The 24,033-nt window shown below is 39.5% G+C and overlaps 1 protein-coding gene across 3 annotated transcripts in view; it reads right to left on the bottom strand.

Moving 5' to 3' along the window:
- Positions 1–24,033, bottom strand: part of SYNE2 (spectrin repeat containing nuclear envelope protein 2) — a 145,015-nt gene that overhangs the window by 93,640 nt on the left and 27,342 nt on the right. Inside the window, exons 24-47 of one of the 3 annotated variants that reach the window (XM_026053733.1) lie at positions 23,372–23,490; positions 22,647–22,770; positions 21,864–22,021; positions 21,283–21,430; positions 20,218–20,816; positions 19,306–19,485; positions 18,205–18,355; positions 16,575–16,733; positions 15,726–15,887; positions 11,827–12,027; positions 10,651–10,816; positions 9,888–10,000; positions 8,953–9,155; positions 8,531–8,650; positions 8,144–8,432; positions 7,340–7,509; positions 6,170–6,482; positions 5,280–5,435; positions 4,174–4,524; positions 3,522–3,656; positions 3,016–3,174; positions 1,578–1,721; positions 678–833; positions 25–290 (exon numbers count right to left, since the gene is read on the bottom strand). In XM_026053733.1, coding sequence (XP_025909518.1) covers positions 25–290; positions 678–833; positions 1,578–1,721; positions 3,016–3,174; positions 3,522–3,656; positions 4,174–4,524; positions 5,280–5,435; positions 6,170–6,482; positions 7,340–7,509; positions 8,144–8,432; positions 8,531–8,650; positions 8,953–9,155; positions 9,888–10,000; positions 10,651–10,816; positions 11,827–12,027; positions 15,726–15,887; positions 16,575–16,733; positions 18,205–18,355; positions 19,306–19,485; positions 20,218–20,816; positions 21,283–21,430; positions 21,864–22,021; positions 22,647–22,770; positions 23,372–23,490 — 4,742 coding nt within the window. Of the gene's footprint in view, positions 1–24; positions 291–677; positions 834–1,577; positions 1,722–3,015; positions 3,175–3,521; positions 3,657–4,173; positions 4,525–5,279; positions 5,436–6,169; positions 6,483–7,339; positions 7,510–8,143; positions 8,433–8,530; positions 8,651–8,952; positions 9,156–9,887; positions 10,001–10,650; positions 10,817–11,826; positions 12,028–15,725; positions 15,888–16,574; positions 16,734–18,204; positions 18,356–19,305; positions 19,486–20,217; positions 20,817–21,282; positions 21,431–21,863; positions 22,022–22,646; positions 22,771–23,371; positions 23,491–24,033 lie in introns of those variants that run through there. The other 2 variants (XM_026053731.1, XM_026053732.1) reach the window with 2 other exon arrangements.

Genomic DNA, 24,033 nt, shown 5'->3' with positions numbered 1-24,033 from the left:
ACAGAAAACTTACACTATACTTACGTTTTTATGTTATCTTTTTCTGTTGACAAATTTTTCATTGAGGATTGAGCAGCAGAAAGATTTTTCTGGTACTCACTAACTAAGCAGTACTGTTGTTGTTTCACTGCCTTAACAGTGTCTAGCTCCTGAAGCAGCCTGTCCCAGCAGGGCACTGTGGGCTCTGTGGTTTGCAGTTCTCCTCTGTTTGATCCTGTTGTGCTGGGGARGGCCTCTTGATTCTGACACAAAGATTTTGCTTTCCACGTCTCCAGTTCTGTGTGTAAATTCTACAAACAAACCCACCATGGAAGGAAGATTACAAGAGGATCTTAACCACTTTTGGCTTAATCATCAAGTATAGCTAAATACTGCTGCACCTACAACCTTGCTTGTATGGTCACATGTGAACTAACACACATTTGTGCACATTGGGGAAACACATGTGCAGTCCCAGATGTACATACTACTGCATCTCAGAAGAGGCGTATGAAATACAGTATGGAAATATTTGCATTAAAGCACACTGCTTGTAGATTACCTGTTGCACAAACTGCCTAATCACAGAGTCAAACCTAGATAAGGCTGCACACAACAACTCGCCTCTGCCCGAGCGAGTCTTCCTGCTGCAAGTGCATCACTGCACCAGCAGCAAGGAAAGCATCGCTGTTTCATACCTCCAGCTCTTCCAGTTGTTTGTTTATGAGCACAATATCCAGTTCAGCCACTTCATTTTTCAGCTCGTTAACCCGTTTTTCCTCCTCAAAATATTCCGTATGTACAGGTACTTCAGGAAGCAGTTCCTTCTKAACAACCACGTCGATAACTGCTTGCTACAATGCAAAACAGAGTTGTTATTTCTGAAGGATGCCTACAGCCACAAGTTTTCGGACTGAGACATTCCCCCTTTGCTTCATACGTTGCAGCTGTGTCTAAACCCYGCGGTGGCTTCCCTCTCTGTGTGTCCCTTGGACACGACCGCCCATCTCTGTGGACACCCCAGCCTGTGRCCAGCACAGGCACAGGCAGCAGCAGTGAAACCTCTGCCCATCACTGCAAGCTTGACAGTCGGACGTCCCCACTTTTCAGTGACATCCTCCAAGCACCCACATCGGGCCTTGCTCATCCCATTCTCAAGTCTATCCTGTCTTCTCTTCCTCTACGTACACTCATCCTTTAACTCCTCTTCACACCTTCATCCCTACTGCCTTGATATGCTGCTGCTTCCTTTGTTCTCTGCCTCTCTATGGGCCATGAGCTACTCAGACCAGCACGTGCCTGCTTCCCATGGTGGACACTACTCGAAAAGAAYAGTTCCAATTATTCAAACTCTTCTGAATACTTGCAGTCTGAACTGAAGGGGTCTACTCATGAAAGAGTCAATCAGAGAAATTTTCCATTTCTCTGTGTACACATGATATTTCGTCTTAAGAGATTTTGGAGGGCCATAGAACTGAAGCAAGCAGAAAAATCAGTTAGCTATCACAGAGTGAGATGGAAATCCACTTTACCAGACTGAAACATAAGCACATGAGAATGCAAAGAAAAGTGAGTGTTTTGACAGTAGGGTGGGTTACCTCACACAAAGAACCCGGAGGTTTGGATTCCAGACCATTCTTTTCCACTGGTAAGGATTTCAGCTCGTGATCCTTCTGGCCCACCCTTTGCTGAACCTGCTGTACTTCTCTACATGACTGATCCTTGACATCATCAGGTTTCTTCTTTKGGTGCAGAGGACATAAAAGAAACAAGTAACCAAAAAGTCCTAATCAAACATACTGAGCAGTAATTGCAGTGCTTCAGATGACAAAGATATGAAGCCTACAATTACAGGTAAATGAGGAAGAACAAAATTACGTCTCATAAATTTAATATGGGAAAGGTTATGGCAAAGGAAACCTTTTAGAAGAAGCAGTACTGTAATTTTCTTTTYTTTTTTAGAAAAYTGTAAATTACAAACAATCTTCCTCTGACCTACACTTTTTATGTTTCATTATTCTAAGCATGGGCTTTTAATTTTGTATTCCTGATKTTCATTGTCTTGAATGAGACAATTGTGTTTAGAAAAGGTTTACCTTTTTCCTGAGGCTCCAATCTCTTACTTGCAGTGTAGACAGAGAGTCTGTGGCTAGAAACCCTGTACCCCTACAGGCAGSATGTTYCCCTGGGCAGCTCTGGCATTTGCTGTGTATTCATGCTAAGCATTTGTTGAGTTATTTAGCTATAAGTTCTGCTTGAGCTGGTTTACAAAGTGGGGACAGATGAAATAAAACAGCCACCTACACAAAATAAGGAATGACAAATACAGCATGTCCACAAATTAATGCAGAGCACTGGGGACTTATCTATGCTGAGCTAGCACTTGCAAGTCAGCTATGACATGTATTGAAAGTGGCCACGTGCAACCTGATTGCAACCAAACTGAGTTAATTTGCTCTGCTTCTCAGCATGTTCACAAGTCCACATTGTGCTCCATCTTGTCACTCAAAACACTGCTTTCATTCTCAGCTAGTCTGTAAAAACTGGACATCTGAGGAGAGTCTGGCTGCCTTAGGGAGGGGGTAATGGCAATTAGACTCTCCATTACCCTTTCCTTCTCCTAATACAACCTAACTCTTCTCAGCCTCTTCACATACATCATGTGCTTCAGCCTCTAACCATCTGGTTTGTCAAAATCCCTCTTGTACCAGGAGGCACAAAACTGGATACAGAATTTCATGTAGGATAAATAAGTATGTAAATAAGTAAATAAGACATGTAAATAAGTGAAAGAGATAAAAGTGAAATAACAGTGTTTAAGCAAAATGGTAAAAGGACATCATGATACAGTCAAGTGACTTGGGATGCAATGTCCTCAGCAAATCACTTTGTAGCAGACCACAGTAATGAAGTAATTCCATCCATAGTAATTTTAAGTGTACAGGAAAGAATTCAGAGAGTTAAACATATCCTGAGAACACAATTGCAACTAAGTTGTCAACTTCAGCCAGCCTGCATAACCTTTTATCCTATTACCTCCACTGGACTTGTTTTCTTTCTTGTTTCATCACCTTCAGCACCAACATCTTGCTGCCTTTTCCACTCTGTGTCACCACCTTGACCCACATTGTYCAGAAGGTCCTCTTGGACCCCATCACCGCTGTCCACACCTCGGCTTTCTTTTTCAGCCTCCTCCTGGTTTGAAAAATACAAGGTATTTACAAACAACAAAGGTCACAGTACAAAACCCAAGTTTACAAAGAAACTGGCACTTCACTCACTCCACAAGCTGTCTGTTGCTCCTACAGATCAGCTTAATRAATGTGGAAACCACTGAGACAGTGTGAATTTCCTGATGTCCCCTAAAATGGCAACTAGCAGTCTCAGGTTTGTAACTTCTCTTTACCTACTTTGTTTCTGGAGTTGGCCCACATAACTTATGCTTCCTTTCTTCAGGCTGAACAACAAAGAAAATGCATTTCTAGCAAACACACACACACACAGACACACACACTGATGTGTGTTAAATGTTTGTCAGGTACCTGAACCATTTGGTCCTCTCCATCCTTGGTCTGACAGATAACCTGAAAGGGGCTGTCTGCCAATACACTGCTTTCCTCCAAAAGTGAAACATCTTGCTTCTCCTTCTTTGACACGTTCCCATTTACATCTTGACCCTAGAAGAAGCAAAGAAAAAGAAATGTTTGTGTGACTGTGCACCTTCTATTACCATATTAAATATCTGGATAGAAGGGAAAAAAAACAGAACTTATGGAAACAGGAAATACATTGTGCTTCAGCTCTAGACAAGTCTTATTGGTTTATGAGAAGCTCTCAAAGTTATAAAACAACAGCAAAACAAAAGGCTAGAGTTCTTTGGCAGAGGTCTATCTGCAGTTTTCACATCTATAACTCTTCTCCCTTTGTGTCCTTACCTTGGATACATATTCTGATTACATGCAGGAGAAAGCTATACGCAGGTTAAGTCTGAACAGAAAGTTGCTGTTTTGAAGACACAGTATTAACTTGTTACAGACTTGTTAAAACAACTTCTGGGAGTTCTCCACTTGATTTATATGTGTGTGATTTTTAGAAGGCTTAGTTTCAAAAGAAATGAAAAGGATGCCATTTACAAAAGGTATTTGAAAGAGAGCTGCCTCTCTAATCACTGATGCAGTCAACAAGCATACTCACATTATGCATTTCCAAGCCTTCCTTTAACTCTGCTGCTTTGGGGCCCTCTTCTACAGCAGTAAGGATAGCAAAAGTGACCTGCATCTCTCTCTCTRGGTCTGCTTTATCTTCCACCTGTATTTCTTCAGCAATCACATCCTTTAATTCAAGGGCTTCACTGAGCATATTTTCATCCCTTTGCTTGACATTTTCAAGYCTTTTCTGCAGACTCCTATGCTCACTCTGAAGTGTTTCAATCTCCTCCTTAATAAACTTCTGTCCCTGTGAAGAGGTATTTTGTTTAACAGTCTCTGCTAAAACCAACATCTTCCTTAACGTGTCTTCACATCGACTAAGAGGTTCTCGTTGTTCCTTTAAAAACGAAGRAAACAGGTTACTGAAAAATATCTTCACTCAGTGTACTTATTACTAAGATCTGAAATCAATTACTAAATCATAAATATTTCTTCTGAACAACAATCTGTGCTGAAAAGTTCCTGCAGAAATATTTGCTACAGAAAGTCAAATATTCCAGTATTGTAGAGCCATATATTTTTATGAAGAAAAGCAGTTGAACATATGCATTAGGACAATAATAAAACAATGGTGAACTTTTCAAGGTTTTAACAAGCCAACCCTCTTCCTATTCCTCCTCTTTCACCTGCTAAAGACACACCTGCTAACTTCTGGAGGAGGGGRAATATCAGTGATTTGAACCTGAATTATAATGTCATCTTTTAATAATTCACCATGCTCACGGCCATGAGACTATTCTCAATTTTGCCAGTGTGCAGAAGAATATCTGTTTGTGTTAAGAATATCTTACAAAATATATCTTAGAAATACTTTTGAAGAAGAGTATCTATTTCTGAACTTGGTTCACAGTCACTATCYTAAGCTTTCTGAACTCTGTTAGAATTAAAGACTTTTTAAGACCTTAAAATGAAATATTTGAAGATCTCTCTCCTCCTTATTCACCAAGGGAAAAATAAAAAAGCCTCAGGAAGCCTGGATTCTTGGGCTCAGACAATTTTYCTTTCAGTTAGGTTAGCAGCAAAGATCCAACGACTTCATTAAGAACACTTTGAGGCCAACAATTATTTTAATAAAAGGAATATCCAACATACCTGTGATTTTTGCTCAGTGGACGTTTCTTCCATTGCTGGACCTCCGTAATCAGGAAATTGCTTAGAGATAGTTTTCAGCTCAGTGCTCAAGTCTTTTACCATATCCTGAAACAGCTGGTGCTCTTGAACATGGCTTTCCAATGTCTGCACTATGCTCTAGAAATCAAGGAGTTTCTCAGGTTAACCCAGCATTAGCTCACAGAAAATAGAAACCATCTACAGTCTGTCATAGCTCTTCCAGGACTACAGTGGCACAGAACATTTACTTATTTCCCATTAAATATCCGTCTAATCACAGTTGTACAGGAAAAAAAWTCCTTTTTTCCCCAGCACATAATGGATTATACCATGAACAAATCAATACTATTAGCAGGATACAGGGGAGTTTGCATTTTATGAAAATACGGTTATTAAAGGGATGTTTCCTGTACAAAATGGATGAGAGATTGGAGGAGGATGCTCTGTGTGTTGCAAGGTATCCTGCTGACTTAAACTGGGTGCAACCAATAGCAAACAACACCCAGGCAGARCCACTCATCCTCCCAAAAGGAGGAAAAGAATGTATGGCTTGGAGATTACAGCAACAAAYGTTTCATGCTGCATAGCTATATAAAAGCTGTAAATACAAGTGCATTTTTTTTTTAATTCTCACATATACTTTGGGCTCTTTTATTTAAACATTTATTCCTCTGCAAAGTGCAAGGCAGTGAAGTATATGAGCTTCTGGTGCTCTTTTCCCACAGTAAGACAGGAGAAGAATTCCCTGCCCTTTCACAGAATAATTGTCAGCACTCCCAGTTTTACTCATAAACTTGCCAGCTGAATGAGACTATCAACAATCAGTGAGAACTGTAACCAAACAGGCCTCTTATAAAGAGTAACATTCCAACCTGTAGCTGGCTGAGCAGATTTTCATGTTGATGCTTTAATTCCAACCACGACTCTTCTGTGAAGCAGGGATCCACAGCATGACACTGCAGGTCATCTTCTTGGCTTTTCAGTTCATTAAAAAGGGAATTTAAGTCCTCTGCCTTCTGCAGAAGTTGGGCATATTTTGTCAACTGAGTTTGTTTTTCCTGCAAACCAGGCTGCAGGGCAACACCTAACTCTTGTTGCTGTTTCTTCAGGTCTGTTAGAGCCAGTCTCAGGCCTGCTTTGCTTCGCTCATATTGCTCTCTGTTAAGCTGAAGTTGTTCTTGAGGGCTAAAAAAGAATATATAATTATTATTATTAATAAATGAATGGGTTTTTTTTGTATTTATTGCTTAGAAAATATCTAACTGTGAGCAGATCAACCGTTACGAGAATTAAACATACTGAAGATTTTCTGGAAGTTTAAGATTATTGATCAACTTCAGGCTGGAATTTTTCAACTCTGTGTTACTGACCTAGATTTAGATGCAAGATAAGTGACAGCATCTTAGATACACTTTCAATCCTAACCTATAAACATGAAAGAGGGTTCAAGGATGTTACAGCAGACAGCTAGTTTGATAGTGTCTGCATCTCCAAAATCAGAGAGCTGGTTGATTTTTACACAAGTCTGGAATAAGGCAAGCTGTTTGAGAGGGCCACATTCGGCTCTCAGTAACACTGGGGCCCCAGTGACTCAGCTCAGCGTGCCAGTGAGCACCCAAAACTGCAGCAAGGCAGCTCGAGGACTGGCAAGGGTTAGATCAGTGTCTTCTCACTGCACAGGCTAAACAAACAAGGAGCAATGGATACACTTTGCTTTTTATTTTCCCCAYGCTGCTTCAGTATCACAAAGGGAATTGAAGGTGAGTGGGGATAACTCCAGGTGAGTCCTGGCACCCACCCCTAGGKCTCCTGGTTATTCCCTACAAGCCCTGTGGGTCCAAACTGCAACCAGCTCCCGTACATCCATACAGAAATGCATGAACTTCTGACGGTATCTACACAAATTCAGTGCAACAGGTAGAGAAAGAAGAGAAGAAAGTCAGCAAAAAGACTTTCTAACAACACAACAATACCGAATACTTTACAACAAACACAATAGCAACAAGAAACCTATACTGCCTCTTGGCAAATTCTGTTATTACCTTATATATTCTGTGGCTAACTGAAGGGCGCTTTCCCACYGATTTTGGAGTTCAGAAATAGTCTGTTCAACCACTGGCTTCTCAATTTTCTCATTTCTTATTAAAGTTTCTCCTAGAGTTATCATGTTTCGTATTTTGGCCTCTCCTCYATCTCTGAGACTTATGATTTCCTGTATTAAAGGAGAAAGAAGCAGTAAATATTTATTTATTTTTGCTTACAGAATAAGAAGTTTTAGCAATGAAATCTTTCATTCTTTGTATACTGTTCTTCAAGAAAAAAACAATCCTTCTTCCAATACTCTATATGGTCAATGTATACATAGATTGATCATCTAATTTTAGGAAGCCTGGAACAATGTAACTGAGATTTATTCATTATTGTCTATGTAATAAAAGACAACTAATACTGGTCTCACTCACTRAAAAAAAACACTCCAAAACATAGGAAGTTTTAGGGAAAAAGTGTGGAAATCTCAGCAGCCTCATTTCTGACTGCCCTGTCATGGAGTGTTGTAAAACCTCTGTACCTGTGGTGCAGTTGATGAACAGAAGGTGCCTGCCCACCAGCACCCTACCTGGGCTCTGAGTTCAGTACTGGCCCACTCAGAAGTGCAGCAGAGTCCTTATGGACTTCATTAACCATGTAAAAATATCCAAAACCCAAAGAAACAAGCCCCTTGAAACCAACCTCCAAAACAGAGGCAACCAGCAATGACGGTGTCTTGCTGAGGTACTGATTCACCAAGCTTTCCCTTGAAAATACTTTTGTTGTCAAGCACAAAAGTAATGCATGTAGCACAATACCTTTATCCGATTAATTCGTTCTTCTGATGGAGACTCACTTTCCTCTGAACTTAGGTTACTAACAGCCTCCTCAAGCCTTTTGATCCAAGAAGAAACATCCTGGGCAAGTTCTTCAAAATTGTTTTCTTCTGCTAGATGGCTTTGAGTATCTCCTGCCATTTCACTTGCATGTGTCACCAGCATCTGATATCTATTAATAAGAGCAGTGGCTTCAGAAACAGTTTCATCTTCTGTCAACCCAGTCTCCCTCAAGGATTTTGTTTGCTGAGCCATGGAGTCAAACGATTCTCTAAAGAAAACACAACCAATTAATCAAACATCTATCTACTAAAACAAAATGGATCTTTTACAAAACATTTCTAAGATAAAACTCAAAGGCAATAATACCTCTGCATTAATAATATTTGATAATAGCTTTCAAGTTTTGTCTTATCTTTCTGAATCTCTTGCAGTTTTTCTTCCTGAGTGGCAAGCCACTCTTCCAAGCCAGTGCTGCTCTCTTGAAGGCTAGAGAAACAATAAATACAGATGCATTTCAAAATCAGAGGCTTTGCATGAGCAAAAATTGCTAGTTACTGTATTTTTCTGCAAAAATACTACAAATATCATGGACCCAAACATGAAAAAATGTTCAAAATCATGTGCTGTAGTATAGTATGGAGCATAACCTGCTCATAAAACACCCACTATCACATATTAAAAGATCATATTTATTAAAAGCAGTGTTATTTGTCCTTCAGTATGACTGTTTAATGAATCATTTTTTATCACCTATGTTTAACATGTCAGAAATGGCATTAGTTTCCTACCTACTGAGCTGTTGGAGAGAAGCAGCAAGTTCCTTTTCCCGTTTCTGACATTTGGAGATCAATCTTTGCAGTTCTGCTTCTTGATCTCTCACATGGTTGTTAAGGTGATTAATACTTGCTTTTGGCAAGTAATGTTTCACCTTATTCAATAAAGTTTTAACCTCTTGGATATCTCCATCTTTGCCTTCAGAAGTTARGAATTGCTGAATAAAAGCATAAACACAAGATGCATTTGTCAAATTTTCTGCTGTATCGTAGAGATTTATTTTACAAGAGTTTCTTGATCTCTGTTACCTCCATCAACATTTGCTAAAGTAATTTGTGTCTTGTCAAGATATGTTCATTCACAATTTCCTGAAACACATTTATTCCACTTGCAAATGGAAAAGTTGTTGTTTGCATAATAAGAAAAAAGTGAAAATGACAGATTTTCTTTTCTGCAGCACAAATAAAACAGAATAGGCAACTGCAGAGTTCAAATCCAGCACTGACATCACTATGCCTTCTGCTGCTAAATGGTGATCACTTTTTGTAGACATTGTGGCTTTTCTGTTTCTTTTCTTTGCATTCTGCCTGACTTGGACTGAAAATTTCTCCATAAGAAAGTGAATGTAAATTTTTCCATCAAACCCAGTGGGGAAATCAGAACTTCATTTTGCTCTTCAACTTTCTGAATCTTTTCACATTGAAGTTATGTGGACTCTTACTACTRCCATCTGGACTGACCTTACACTGCTATGACTTGAATTTGAACACTGATACTCAATTTTAACAAAGTTATATTTTCATTCCATTTACTGTTCTCATGTTTTATATTATATTAAATAGTCCTTAAGCCTCCCACTAGGTGAACTCACAAACAAGAATAACCTTCTGGATAAAACCCTGTAACTTCAAGAATCAGCCTTAGAAATTAGTATATGATAATATTTTACCTTTAGCCTCTGTGTTTTTTCTTCCAACATCTGTTTTGTTTCTGAAGGGTCAAAGCAGTCCTTCAAAGACAGCTGAGTGCTGCTGAACCAGTCATTAAAATTCTTGCATTGACCTATAAAAAGATATATTCCAATTTTCTTCATTAATTGTATTCTGTAAAAGAAAGTTCTTATTTAACATGAATATTTCAGGTAACTCATAATTATCTTCAAAATACTGCTGTCAGAGATGCTGTTCACTAGATACAATATGACAAAAAATGCCAYAATTCACACTTCATTTTTCACCCAATAATTATTGATAATAAGTATTGCTCTTACTGGGGAAGAATTCAATGCAAGAGAAGTCTGCTACACCTCACAGCTTTGGTAAACAAGACTTACGATTTTTATCAAATTCTCTCATTTGCACACAAACAAATATTACTGAAAAAACTATTTAAAATGAGATTACCTTTGGGCCTAATTCTATACTAGCACAATCCTATGTCTGAGTTAAGTGAAGAGTAATTAATGATGCTTGATGCTACCCACACCCACAGCTAAGATTATATTAAAAATACTTCCACTTGGATCAAGTGATTTGTTGGAATCAACCAACATTTGTTTGCAAATCTTTACTTTGTTGAGAACCCAGAAGCAGTCTGGCAAAAAAAATCTTTAAGATACTGAACCAAAAATAAATCAATTTCATAATCTTAAGGTGATGAAGATGCTCTACACAAAACTATAAAAAATATAGATGTGAAATGTGCTTGCTTACGGTTCAAAACACCAATAAAGTGATCTTGAAAAACATGTTTCTTCTTATTAAATAAATCAGTGACACATTTAAGCTGCTTATTTAATTCATCGACATCAGGACAATCTGTCTCTTCTTGGAGTAATGTCACGTGGTGTTTTTGCTGCAGAATTTTCTGATGGATTTCCTAAAGTTAAATAAAGGCATCTATTAAAGAGAAAAATCTRAAATATAAGCAGTACTGGACAGAGCTGTTTCAGCATAAATTATGTAGTTTTGCAAAACAGTTTGGTCCTACTAAGTACCAAAATAATTTCTTAAAACGCATTAACATTAATAATGCAATTAGTGAGTAGAAAAAGCATTAAACTCTTCTTGAGTATTGTGCATACATCGCTATACATACTTCCTCACAAGTATATTCACACATGGGCTCGTGGGTATTTTGGCATCACCCACAATAAATGTGTGAAGGGCACTGTCATAAATATGTTCCAGGCTATAAAATATCTGGCTATWTCTAGATCTAGCTATATCTATAATGACTTTCTGACTGCATTAGCTGCACATTCACCTTTCTGTTTCTAAATGTCTCACTCTATGAGTCAAATCCTGCTAGACTGAAAGATAACTTGAGGGGAGCCGGGAGAATTAACTGAGAGCTGTTTCYTTCTTCTGATACATGGAATTTCACTGCCCTAAACAGCAGCAGTCACAATGTACGTCATGGACTCGTTGCTTAACAGGAGGTTTAAATCTTGGCAACCTCCAAATCACAAAGCAGCTCTTTTCTCACCTCTGTCCCTGGGGTGAGGCAGATGAAAAACTGGATTCAAGAACTTATGGAGAGCTCCCTGGCAGACCAGGRGGCAAGACAACTCTATCACTCAGTCCTGGAAAAGATGCAAACCAGCATCCCACTACTGCTTCAACATATCTTGGGTGGGAGACACTGCAGTCTTGCCTACCACTGACCATTTCCAATAGCTGCAAGGCTTGACTAACTGCATCTACAAACAGCCAGAGAAAACAGGCTTTTCTTCTATGCATCTGGCAACTTTAAGGAATACTCCAGCCAAGTTCTTTCTTGCTCTTCTAATGGTTGATAACTTATACAGGGGAAACACACATGAAGGCATGCCCAGGAGAGAGCAAAAAAATCAATCAAATTATAAAAGGTATGTAATTTGTGACTACCTCCAATTTAGTGAAGATCTCTAATGTATCAGAAGGAGACAAAGCTTTTAAAAGTGATTCAGTCATCCCAATCTGTGTCTTGGCCCGGTCAAGGTCTCCTTTTAGCTCTGCCGTATTCACACCAAGCTCACTAGTCCCCCGCTTCATCGACAAGAGCTCTTTTATTAGCTCCATTTTATGCACAACGGATGATCTGATGACCTTAAAATTGGAAATAAGAAGGTGWAAGAAATTATATGGGATTGATTTCCGAGAATATTGCAGAACTACATGACAGCTATAAAAAGCAGTGAAATGATCTGAAGACCAGATGCTTCAATCACAGGTTTTTTCAGTTTCTTCCCCTCCACTCTGCAAATTGAAAAATAATAACAATAGTATTCAAGCCCTACTTTTCTGAGGGAGAATAATCTCAGGTCTTCTTTATGAGGGATGCATTAACTGGTGCTACTTTACTGACCAATTTATTTGTCACTGGTAGACAAATACTGACAGTGTATTTGTCAGTGAGTAGATCCTCTAGTGTCTACTCTCACCTGGACAAAGGACTTGAATGCCTTTTCACTCCTAGGAGAAAGGAGGTACCAGCCCTCTTTTGCAACCCATTCCCCACACCGTCCCCACAAACAGACAAGGGGGGAACGGAGACATGGGGAGCTCCGGCTTGAGAATGGTCACTAGGGAACAGCAGGTCCTGAACTTTATCCTTAAATTTTCTGCAGAGATGACTCAAGGGGTCCTGCCCACATGGTGACAGATGACCTGGAGGGGCTGAGGGCACCTGGGCTGCTTCAGGGCACAGTCTGCACAGCCCAGTGTCACTCAGTCCCTGCCTAAGCTCCTCGGATCATTTTACCCAGCAAAATACCTCCAAGTTCACTGGCTGCGGGGGATAAACATATGAATGGTCAAACTGGGTCAAGCTCAAGGTCTGCCTGACCACAACTCGAGCAGATGCTTGGGGAACTCATATAAGTTCTAAGCATCTGTGGCCTCAAATAGGGAGAAAAACTTAACTCTTGGTGGGTAAAGTAAAAACATGGAGCTTTCTTGGTACTATTGCAAAGGAAAACATCATAGTAAACACCACTGCATGTAAATAGCTAGATATTAACAAGCTGTGTAAATCATATCCAGGTAAAGGTACAGTTTGAAAGGGACAAGGAGCATGCTGAGTGACTGGGATCTACAAAGGGATGAGAGAGGTCCCTGTGCCTTGTTCTTGGCCAATATCCATAAAGCAGGTACCATGCAGGTACCTGCAGGGCCAAACCCCTGCAGGACACAGGACTAAAGACCTTTGCATTTAAAATGACAGGTTTGGTTTTGACAASCTGAGAAAAACAAGAAATGAAAGGCTGGGTAACAGCTAACAAAATTGCTCCATTTCTCTTCSGGCAGATCTAAATCAAACCAAGAAATGACTGTGGAAAAGACGGGTCCCAGCCCATTAGCTTTAAAGGCTCCTTCCTAMCTGCAGCTCCAAGGGAGGTTCATTACTGTTGAGAAGCTCCTCTATCTCAAGCACAGTGTTGTCAAATTTCTGGAGTTTCTGCTCTTGGACTCGTAAACAAGCCTGAGGGTGGAAAAACAYGTCTGTAACTATATTGCTTTCACTTAGATTGTAGTTCCATGTTTCGGCTAGGAAAGTGTATTAACTCCTTTTTTTTAATTCTGCCTGTTGGCATATAGAATTACAACAACTGGTCCATCTTCTGATTTTCATTTCAGCCAACTAGATTTTTTTTTAAATAGGAAAAAAAAAAACCATATATCTAGAGCCAAGCAGTTGTTAACATAAATTCAGTGCAAATTTAAAAATCTTAATTATTTTACCCACTCATTAATCCAATCAAAGAAGTAGGAAAATAATCTTATTTTGTATTTATTTCCTGCTTTGATCTATTAAAAAGGGCCAACCATCTTAAATTTTTTTCAGATGTCATGGACTTGAAGTCAAGACTTGTCATCCTGATCCCTACTTCAGTAGGGATGTGATAGGGCACAAACATACTGTGTGTGTGTGGTTTTCAAATGCAGATCTCTCCATATATAAATCACCTGATCCAATGATCACAGAAGGAAATGGAAAAACACCTACTTGTCTGAATGTATTTTAGAACAAGAGAGTAACATGAAAATAAAGTATCAGCTGCAATTTATGAAAGCAGAAATGTCACAAACAGCCACATTGTTTCATGTTCCCAAATCATATTTCCAAACTCCCTTGGGACAGACTATTCCTATGGACTCTCTTAATCCAGACTCAYTGAGCCACTGCAACCCTTACAAGTTCCTACCCTTACATTGGTTTATTATAGCAAGCAGTACTTGTCTTGTATTATTTATATTGAAACCACCTTTCAACATAATATAAGGCAAATAATTCATTTTTGTGACAAGCTTCTCGCAAGGACGAGTACCCCTGCCCTGCTGGGTGGTACCAAGGGCCCCGGGTTGGCAGTCTACGTAACATGATATGTAACACAGCAGTTGGATTGTAATTAATACTAATGCAGATATGTTTGCTTCAGGATTAGGAAACAATCTATAAATGGCCCTGACTCGCTCTGGGCTATTTTACAAAAAAGCAAATACAGTAAGTCCCATTTTCTTTCCTACTCTTCTAGCTTCACCTTAGTTCTTGACTCTCCCCTGCCCTCTCCTTCCCTCCCTTTCCCTGGCCCTGGCCCTGGGTAGTGTCCATGCAGCAACACAGCTCTTAAAACACARTTGGCAGCTGGTGTCTTTACATGTAGTCCTTAGAGACCTGAACTACCCCATGTACACTCTGACGACACAAAGCTAAAAGCAGTAACAATGGGACAAAACAGCCACCCTGCACATCAGCTAGACTCCTGTTTCAMCAGGAAGATCTGCATGGAATGAACACCTTGGGTTCTTATTGCACTGTAAATTAAAACAAATTGGCAAGAGTAACAGTAGCRGTAATGCTGCAAATAAGCACGACAAAACCCAGGGCATTTGCAACATATAAATACTGAGAAAAAGTTGCCTGTGTGTTTTCAAACAAGATGAGCCTGGACAGATTTATACCTCAGCCCAATTCACACAGCAAATTATTTGTATTTAGCAGAAAATGGCTGCAACTACAACAAAGCAACATGGCTAGTCAGTTATGGCCCTAAAGTTTGAAGTTAAATATTTACCCCTGAATATAAGGTCTSTAACTGCACACAGCTAGTGCATGCATCTCTATACCCACCTGCACCTCTACTCCAGGAGTCAGGGCTATGAGCTGTGCATGAGGAACATGGGCAGAGCTGGGCTCTGTGGGTGGGTGTATGTCTGTCCAAGCACAGCCACTGAAGACCCTCTGCAGCCTTTCCAGCCACATAGAGGTGCTCTGGGAACCAGCAGCCCACATCTACAGTCTCTTCCTCAGCCGCGCATTGCCCGACCACTTCTGAGGCTCACATGCCTTTGTGACAGGCATTTTGAAAGAAGAGAAGCTGTCATTAGCCTACATCTACCCTCTTCTCCTTCTTCACTAGGCAGCAGGAAAMAAGTGTGCCCCTCTGCACAGACTGCAAAGCTTTCCTGGCCTGTTCTTCACTATATGTTCGCACAGCACTAAGGAATTAGGGGGCTACAGGGGCCTAAAGCAGCACTCGGAGAGCTGTGGTTAACTGAAAGCAGTTTTGCATCACCACTAAGTTTGTACCTACATAAAGGTCTCTCCCCCTATTTGTTTCCAAGACCTGTAACCTCAATGCATCAATCACTTTGCTCAGCAAAATTGTCCTTGCAGATACAATTACAAAGGTGATGTCCGCTTCTTTGCAGTGCTGCTATTTACACACGATGCCCACGTTTACGGTCAGAAGCCCACACCACCTCAGCAGGAGTTTATACTAAAGTATTTCCATGCAAATTACCTGCAGCTGTGTAAGGTCTTCTTCGGTCAGGGAACGGTCTTCTATGTTCTTCAGTTCTGCATTTGCCCATGCATCGATTGTGTTGGATAAACTAAGAAGTTTGTCCCACAAAGCCTGAGCTCTTTCCAAATTATCGCAGTAGTTCTCAGTCTTTTCGTTGATCTGCCACAGGATTTATACAAAGAAAACAGATACCAAAAATGTTGTTATATTCTAAAAGCAAAGCAGTATAATAAAATCCTGGCAAAATGAAACCACCTACACTGTGGTGCAGCAAGGGGAGAAAAAATCCCGTGTTTCTTCACAGTGAACCGGTCATGGAGGAGATGCTTAAATCACTGCCACACATGTCGCTAAACATACCAATCACAACAGCAGCTTGCCAGCTTTAAGACAGGTTTAGGAAGGAGCCTTGCTCATTAATGTTTATCTACTCTGAGTAAATACCATCTAATCTCAGTATTGATGCCCTGCTTAGATCTGCAGCAGCAAACATTTCTCTCCAACAGCACCAGCACTGCAATTCTCCAGACTGTCTCCCRAGTCTAAATACACTAAAGTTGCTGTGGAAGCCCATGGATTCATATAAAAGGCACAAATTCTGCCTTTCTGCATTTCTCAGAATYGCATTTACTGTTGAGGAGTGCCCATGATATAAACTATGTGACAGACCAGAAACATTATGCCAGTAGACACACTAAAAGCTTTGCTGTGGTAAACACTTGGATTTATTTCCTAGAATCTTCGCCATATTGTACTTAATTTATTCCAAATATTACTCACAGGTCAGAATCAATTACTATAATGCATAACAGATAAGGCCACCCTGATAATTTACTTTTTACATACATCCAGCCATCTGTCCACAATGATGTTAGCCTCATTCTCAAATGGAGGTTCCTCAAAGCTTCTCATTTTATTGAGCTGGAACTGAAGGTTTTTGCAGATCTGATTTATTCTGTCTACATCTTCAGCGTGATCATTAAATTCCTCTTTTGCCTCTTCAATCTGTGAAAAGGAGCAAATGGATCTTTACAGGTGTATTTACTTAAGACTATCCAGCAAAACATTTTTTAGTAGCTTGCTGTTCTTTTCAGTTTAGAGAAACAATAGCATGACGCAAAATAATCCCTTTTACGTAATGTAATGAGGCCAGAGATGTATCCTCTGCTGTTATATCCCTACCACACTCACAGAACGACCTACCCATCAGAATGACAGCATTTTGTTTTGTTACTGGCTGCAGAACAGCATAGTGGGAGCTATGCACGTGTGCTTCTGACTCAGGGATCCAAACAGTTTGCTTTAAAAATAGTAAATGCGAAATCCAAGGCAACACACATCCATACAAGGCACCTCAGTCACAGAAGGAATAAACAAAGCAAATTGTCATAATCATTTCAGAACTGAACTGCTAACAACAACAACAACAAGCTTAAATGCTACTTATAAATAGTCATTACAAAATACACGCTGCCAGAAACAGAAACGTCCCTCCTTCCTCCCTGCTGTTTGTGCACAAGCCTGCTTCTTTGTGCTGGATTGTAAGAGCAGTGTTTACAAACAACACAGAAGCCYGATGGAAATGAAACACTGACCCCTAGTGTTGGCCATTTCGATAGGAAAAGGCTCTGGAATTACAGATAAATGATGAGCCTATTCTACAGATGCTGCCAACCATGTGGTACTGGATGGGGACAGCAGGGCAGGATTCACAAGCCAGAGCAAGGCAGAGGACCTTTTCTCCTACCGTTTAATAATTTAAATTATAGTTTATATTATTTATAATATTTATTTGATATTATGTATATTATTAATTTCTAATTTACCTAACTAATCCTCAGCACTCCAGCACACGCCCGKGCTATCGCAGACTCCAATTCTAAGAGTTTTCATTCCAAAACACAGAGTTAAGAGGAAACAGGATTGCAACCAGGCACAGGGAGCTTCCCTGCAGCTGGAGCACAACAAGGTGCTGGCAATCATCCTGGCAAGGCAGGGAAAAATCAATCATCCAAACCACTAGCACAGAGTAGCTCTGAGGAGTAACAACAAATTTTTGTTTGCTTCAAGGAATGCTTTAAAGTAACTTCTAAATTGGCTGGTTTGACACCTTTACATCTGTTCCCTAAAAAGTTTTTACCATGTAACCTTGGCAGAAAACATAGAAATATTCCAATCAGTACAGGTGAAATAAGTCTCGTGGTTTCCAGGAGGTGTTTTGCAATAAGACCAAATTTTTACCTTATTTTGTCATTAAACCATTACTTTTCTAATTTTTTCAATCTCTCCCCTGTAACAAGACTGTGATTCATTACGCAAAGCTAGAAATCAACTTAAAAGAAAAAGAGGAGTAGGGTCCTTAAAGATCGTTTGGAAAAGTGAAAACCGGACTTAACATTTGCCCTGAAGCCTGGGCACACCCAAACACTCCCAGAAAGAGCTTTTTTTTCTGTGTTAGTAAGTTCTCATAACTCACCTTTGTTATCATCCTGTTCAAATTCTCCTTCCCCATGTAGGAAACCTGCTGTGAAAGCACAATCTCTTGTTTCTGGATAATGCTGGTCAGGCTACTTTTGCAGCTTTGGTATTGCTTCAGGAGCTCCAGGGCCCTGGCACACTGATCCTGGCTGTTAAGAAAGATACGCATTATTTATTGCCTATTCATAAAAGAGCATCTCCGAAAGCTTGTATGCCTCCTCCTCCTAAATTCAAATATGTGAAGAGTTTGCTGATTAGTTTTGGAGGACAAAAAATGGCAGGGATGAAGCACCCCAGTCAGAAACCCAGTGATGCTGTGATATATCTGTTGTGGTAAATGGACAGTTTTTGCAATCAGAGATGCCTTTTGCCGCTTCATGAGCCTCTTTTACATTTAATGGTGATGTGGCCTGAGCAGTTCAGGTTTATTTGATTCTTCCCACCTGTGGGATGAGCTCCGTCACCAGCAAGCTGAAATGCAGCGTGCAGCAGATGCCAGAGCAGCTCGGGAGTTGACGCCGACACTGAGACAAGCCACAAGGGTTCACTGGGACTGGCCAGGCCATCCAAACCCCCAGGCACTTTTAAAAAGCCTAAGAGGAAGCCCTGGGTCATCAATCACATCTCGTCCCACTCCTCACTGTTAGGCTTTTCAAATAGAGCTCTTTCACTCTTTTCCTGCGAAAGACACTCTAATTTCCATGTCCTTTTCCATCTGTTTTAGTCTGTTTGTGTTTTTTTTTTCTTTTTTTTTGGCATGAAATTCCCAGCCAATAGCGTAGACCTGTCACTCTCAGTAGCAGCCAGGCTTTTGTTTCTGATCCTGATTCAGTCCAATGTGCCATAGCCTACCTGCTAAATGACAGGACTGTGATCACTAGAAAATAAATAAAACCCAAGTGCTTTGGCTGCAAATTTCTATGGGCAATTCTTGGCATTAAAATAGCTTGCAGCACTATAATTACAACATTTCCTTCTACATCACCATTCCATTTACTTTGTAACAATTACTTTGTGGTCTAAGACTCTTCTGTTGTTCAGTTTTTACAAGCAAGATCCTTATTTGCACAATACTTCAAAATATAATGCTATTCCTTACCATTCAGCAATTAACAGTTTTGTATCCTCCCATAAACTCTCTGTAACTCTGCACTGTTCATTTGCTTCCTCTGCTTTTTCTTCTTTGATGTGTGGGAGCTTATTAGCAATCTCTCGCAAAGCTTTCATTTCAACYGCTGCACAATCCAATTCCTTTTCCAATTCCCTTAATGATTTTATTCTTTATTAGAAAAAAAAATGAAATACAGCCTTATATTAAAGTAGGTCTTTGACTCTTTTCCCCAATATAGCTATTAAGTTTCCTAGAAATTCATCCTGAGCTGCATATACTGACTGCATTAAATGACACAGTGGTTGTATTAAATGACATCATAAAAAGTGTAATTTCATCTGCAGTTGGTGCAATCCGACAGTCTGTCAGAGGAGTTATACTGACCCAAACTCCTTGAGAAATGAATTCAAAATTGCAAATGTTCACCATTTCTKTAGGAATATAGCTAATTATCCTGTATTAATATCCAACTGTATGCTGGACATCTTAAAGTACGGTCTCAGAAAGGAAACTATGGCATAATTAAAAATACGAGCAGAGTTTATAAGCTCTTTGTCTCCTCTTTTTTCCTATTTCATAAACAGCAGTTTTGATGACTTGTTTAGTCATAAGCGTCTGTTTGACATCTATCTTACTGAAAAAATAAGATCATATAATTTAACCTCCTCCTCTTTTTTTTTTCCTTCATCTGTGCTGCTTCAAACACRCAAATACACAGGTGCTTAGAAGCAAAAAAAAAGGTCATCTTCTCTGGTGACCTAGAGAAGCAACCATAAGCTCACAGTTTGTTTCACCAATGCTCTGCAGGTGTTTTAAGATACACTCAGATTTCGGTGTCCCACTGCAAAGGTGCTAAGGGTACTTTGAGTTCACTGATTAAAAAAAAAAAAAAAAACTCACCTTTGTTGAATAGCTGGAATTGTTGGATCCTTCAAGCCTATTTTGTCAATCCTGTCATGTAGATCCTGGATGGTTTTAAGGAGTTCGCTATTTTTTGTGGAAAAAGTCTTGTTTAAGTCCTTCTCTTCCATAAGCATCTGTTCAGTTGAGTGATCACAGGCCTCATTTAGCATTTCAGATAAAGTCAGAACAAGTTTTTCACAGCAMGTTTTTCTCCCATGTTCAGCATCTTCCAAACAGATATCAACTCTTGCCAAGCGTYCATCCAAACATTTTGCCTCTTCTGCCATATGAGACAGGTCTTGTGCAGCCTCCCTCAGTGCCTTTCCTTGTGTTTCAGGTTGAGCTGAGGGATCTATAGGATGTTTATTGGAAAACTGAACGTTCCTCAGCGAGGCCATAAAAGTTTCCAGATCTTTCAAGACTGTTTCTCGGACCTGCATCTTTCGGCTCATTTCTTCAAGCTGGTTTTGATAATAAACCATAATTTTACTTGCTGCTTGCAGATCTATTGGATTAAATTCATCCCTTGCTGAACTGTCTAGGTGTTCCAATTGTTTGCACACTTCAATCTGATTTAATATGGATCTCTGCAGCTCCTGAAATAGAAAGAAGGACCAACAGTGYTAGCAAGTGAAAGACAGTAACTTAAACCAAGACTGAGCCTTAAAAATCTTCACAGAGAACACTGATTCAGATGGTAAAACACAGGGAAAGAAAAAAAAATAAGGGCCACAATTATGGCAGCTGTAAATTCTTCTGAACAGAGTATTACAATATACAGGAGCTGAGAACAAAACAACTCCAGAACGAAGGAGAGTCATCAACAAGAAGGAATGTTCATGACTGTGCTCTTTACGGTGGGCCCCACTGAGGCTCCCTGTGTCTCTACAGGAGCAATGTCTTTTAAAAGAAGTGGAGTAAAATACTTTTAAGAGCTAGAAGTTGTGGGAAATCTTGTAACTGGTCTCAAATTCCTCAGTGAGAAGCAGTACTAAGTTTTGTAACTCTTTGCCATATTAGCAACTGTTCTGGATGGGRTATGGTCTCTGCATTTCCCCTTACCTTTAGCTCCCTATATGCAAGATCACTGTTCATCAAATTAAACTGCCGGATGTCCTTTTTGTTCAGCCGCTGATCTAATTCACACAGAAGAATGGATTCGTTCTCTATCGGCAAAACAATTTCCAAAGCAGTCCTTAAAGAGTTTGTTCTGCAAGAAAGGTAAAGAAACATTTGCTGGAAAAGCAYGTTTCTGAAGAAAGACACAGGGCAAAAAGCCACATGTCATTGTGATTGACTGTCTAATAGAGCTAGGTAATAATCCTCCTCCTCTTGAAGCCAGCAGTTTTTTTATTGATTGATAACAAAAGCAGGGTGAACCACAGTGAATTTAACCAGAAGGTTGAAGGAAATACTGATAACCATGGGGACACTACACAGTGATATTACAAAGACCTGGCCCTGAGCTGCTTGCAGAGATTCACACCATCTGCAAAGGATGTATATTCATATTAAGATAAGATTAATTTTATGTGGTTAACACATTAAGACAGAGTTTAAAATGTGCATTTCCTATAATACCCACTTCAGTTATATTACAATTACCTGTAGTTTAGAAAATACCATGCAGGATTATTTTATACCTGGCACTTATAACATCCTGAAGCTCTTTCCATTCTCCTTTCAGTTTGTTTCTTGTTTCAGATATAGTAGCCAGCTCTACTTCATCCACAAGATTTTCTAAGGTAGATGCAATGTTTTCCAGTTGTATCCAGCCAGAATTGTTTTCACTCTCTATGATCTAGAAGATATACAGAGTTAAGTGAATTAATTGATACCCTATTTTATAAAAGACTCAAAAGATTCAGAAAAATTCCACCATAAGAGGACAAACCTGAAAATATACTTGTAGTTAAGAGTATCTATTCCTTTCTGTTTTTAAAGCCCACATTATCATTTGCATGTAAATCTCTACCATAATTTTATGACATGATTTTCCACATCAAATGTATGTCTTAGCTGCATTTTTAAAAAGGTTCAATAAGTACAGACTGGCTATTTTTGCTGCAAGAATTTTAAAAGAATAAAAACAACCTTAGAATTGAACCAAGTTCTGCATCTAGCTAACCTGTGCGCTCACAGGAAGGACTTGAAAAACTGCAGTAATGAATGCCCCAACACCAAGTGTGGGCCCTTCTTCTACAGGCTAATCTCTGCTTCTGGCCACACTGGCACAACTGAACCTTGAAGGGGGAATTCACACCTGCTTGATGCACAACCCTTGATTTCCCTCTATTGCTAATAAATCTGGTTATTCCAGCTCGCCTTACCCTTTAGCAGTATGTGTAACATGTAGAAGGTGGGGGTTCCACAACAAAAAACAACAGTTCAGGCACRGGGTATGTTTTTAAGAGAAGAATAGTTACCTGTAGTTCAAGTAGCTTATCCTGAAGGCAGGAAGTGCCTTTTATTTCTTCAGTAAAACCAGAGGCGACTTTATCTCTGCTGATTTGTAGAAGTTCCTCCAAGTTACTTCTTTGATTCTTATAGCTAAAGAAAAAGGCAATGGCTTTCAGAAGGAGTATTGTCTCTGTTTCAATGGGATGTAATACAGGCTGGGAATTTCTGACCAATGCATTACCATATAAAATAGGCATAGTCTACTACAGATGCATATTTTAACTCCAGTCCCAAATTAATGGTCACAAAAGAGTGATATACAGAAACACTGAGAAAACTGCTCAGCTGGCAAATTTTTATGTACAAATCCTTTCTTACAATCTCTAAATTCAGTTTTATGTATGTAAAAAAGTATTAGATCTCCAAAAAATATATTTTTTTTTTTTAGTTTTTCCAATTTCTACTTTTTATTTGGAGTTGTTAGTAAGGCAAAGAAAGGCAACAAAAGAGGAGAAAAAAACTCCAAGTTTTTTTTTTGGAACACCAAGTTCCAAGTTCTCTTGCTACAAAGCCCTAATGTTTGCAACATTTAGCTACTATCTTGATTCTTTAACAGAGTAATAGTAAATGAAACGTAGTRGAATAAGAAGGGAGCTCAGCACAGCAGAAGTGCATCCTTCCAACTCATTTGTAAGTCTACAGCATGGTATCATCTCTTCATATGAAAGCCTTTTATCCTATAAAAAATTACCTCTCTAGTAAAGCTGGTAAGGGCAAATCACTGTCTTCCTCATATTTCTTTGCACAGCTTTCTCCATTGTGATGGGTCACATCTGTTTCCCAACCTGTACCTGAACCAGGTCTTGATGTCTAAGCAAAAATGAAAAGGTAACAATGAGCTCTGCGTTGTAGAACGCCTAGTAAAACATCTAGCAAAACATTGAAATGTAAAACACCTAGTAAAGATCAGTAGACAACTGTAAAACCCTGAAAGAAGGAATCACTTCACATGAAACACTCGATCAGAGATTCTATTCACAGACACAATAAGTGTGCTGAGTGCCACACTGTTATCTGTGGCTTTACTCCCATCCAAAGAGTATTTTCTCTCTCTTAGCAACTGTTTTTTTTTTTTTTTTTAACTAGACACATTCCATTTTTCCCCACATTTTTCTAAGGCAAACACCTCCACTGACAGTATTTTTCCTATGTGTCCTCTGCAACTTGTTACTTGGCCATTATAGAGACTTACACTTGAACACAGAGCTTCAGAAACAGCCCTTCCAGCTGAAAATCTCTCTTCAGCAAAATATGCTGCAAAGTTGGGGTCCCACTCACATCTCTTCAGCATATCTATGCTGTTTCTTGCATGTGAATGAATGATGAGTTGATGGGTTCATGGGTAGCTGTAAC

This window comes from Nothoprocta perdicaria, unplaced genomic scaffold (genome assembly GCF_003342845.1).
Source record: "Nothoprocta perdicaria isolate Ctin4 unplaced genomic scaffold, notPer1 scaffold_118, whole genome shotgun sequence".
Lineage (NCBI taxonomy): Eukaryota > Metazoa > Chordata > Aves > Tinamiformes > Tinamidae > Nothoprocta > Nothoprocta perdicaria.
Note: the sequence above shows the minus strand (reverse complement) of the source record. Positions and strands in the feature narration are given on the sequence as shown.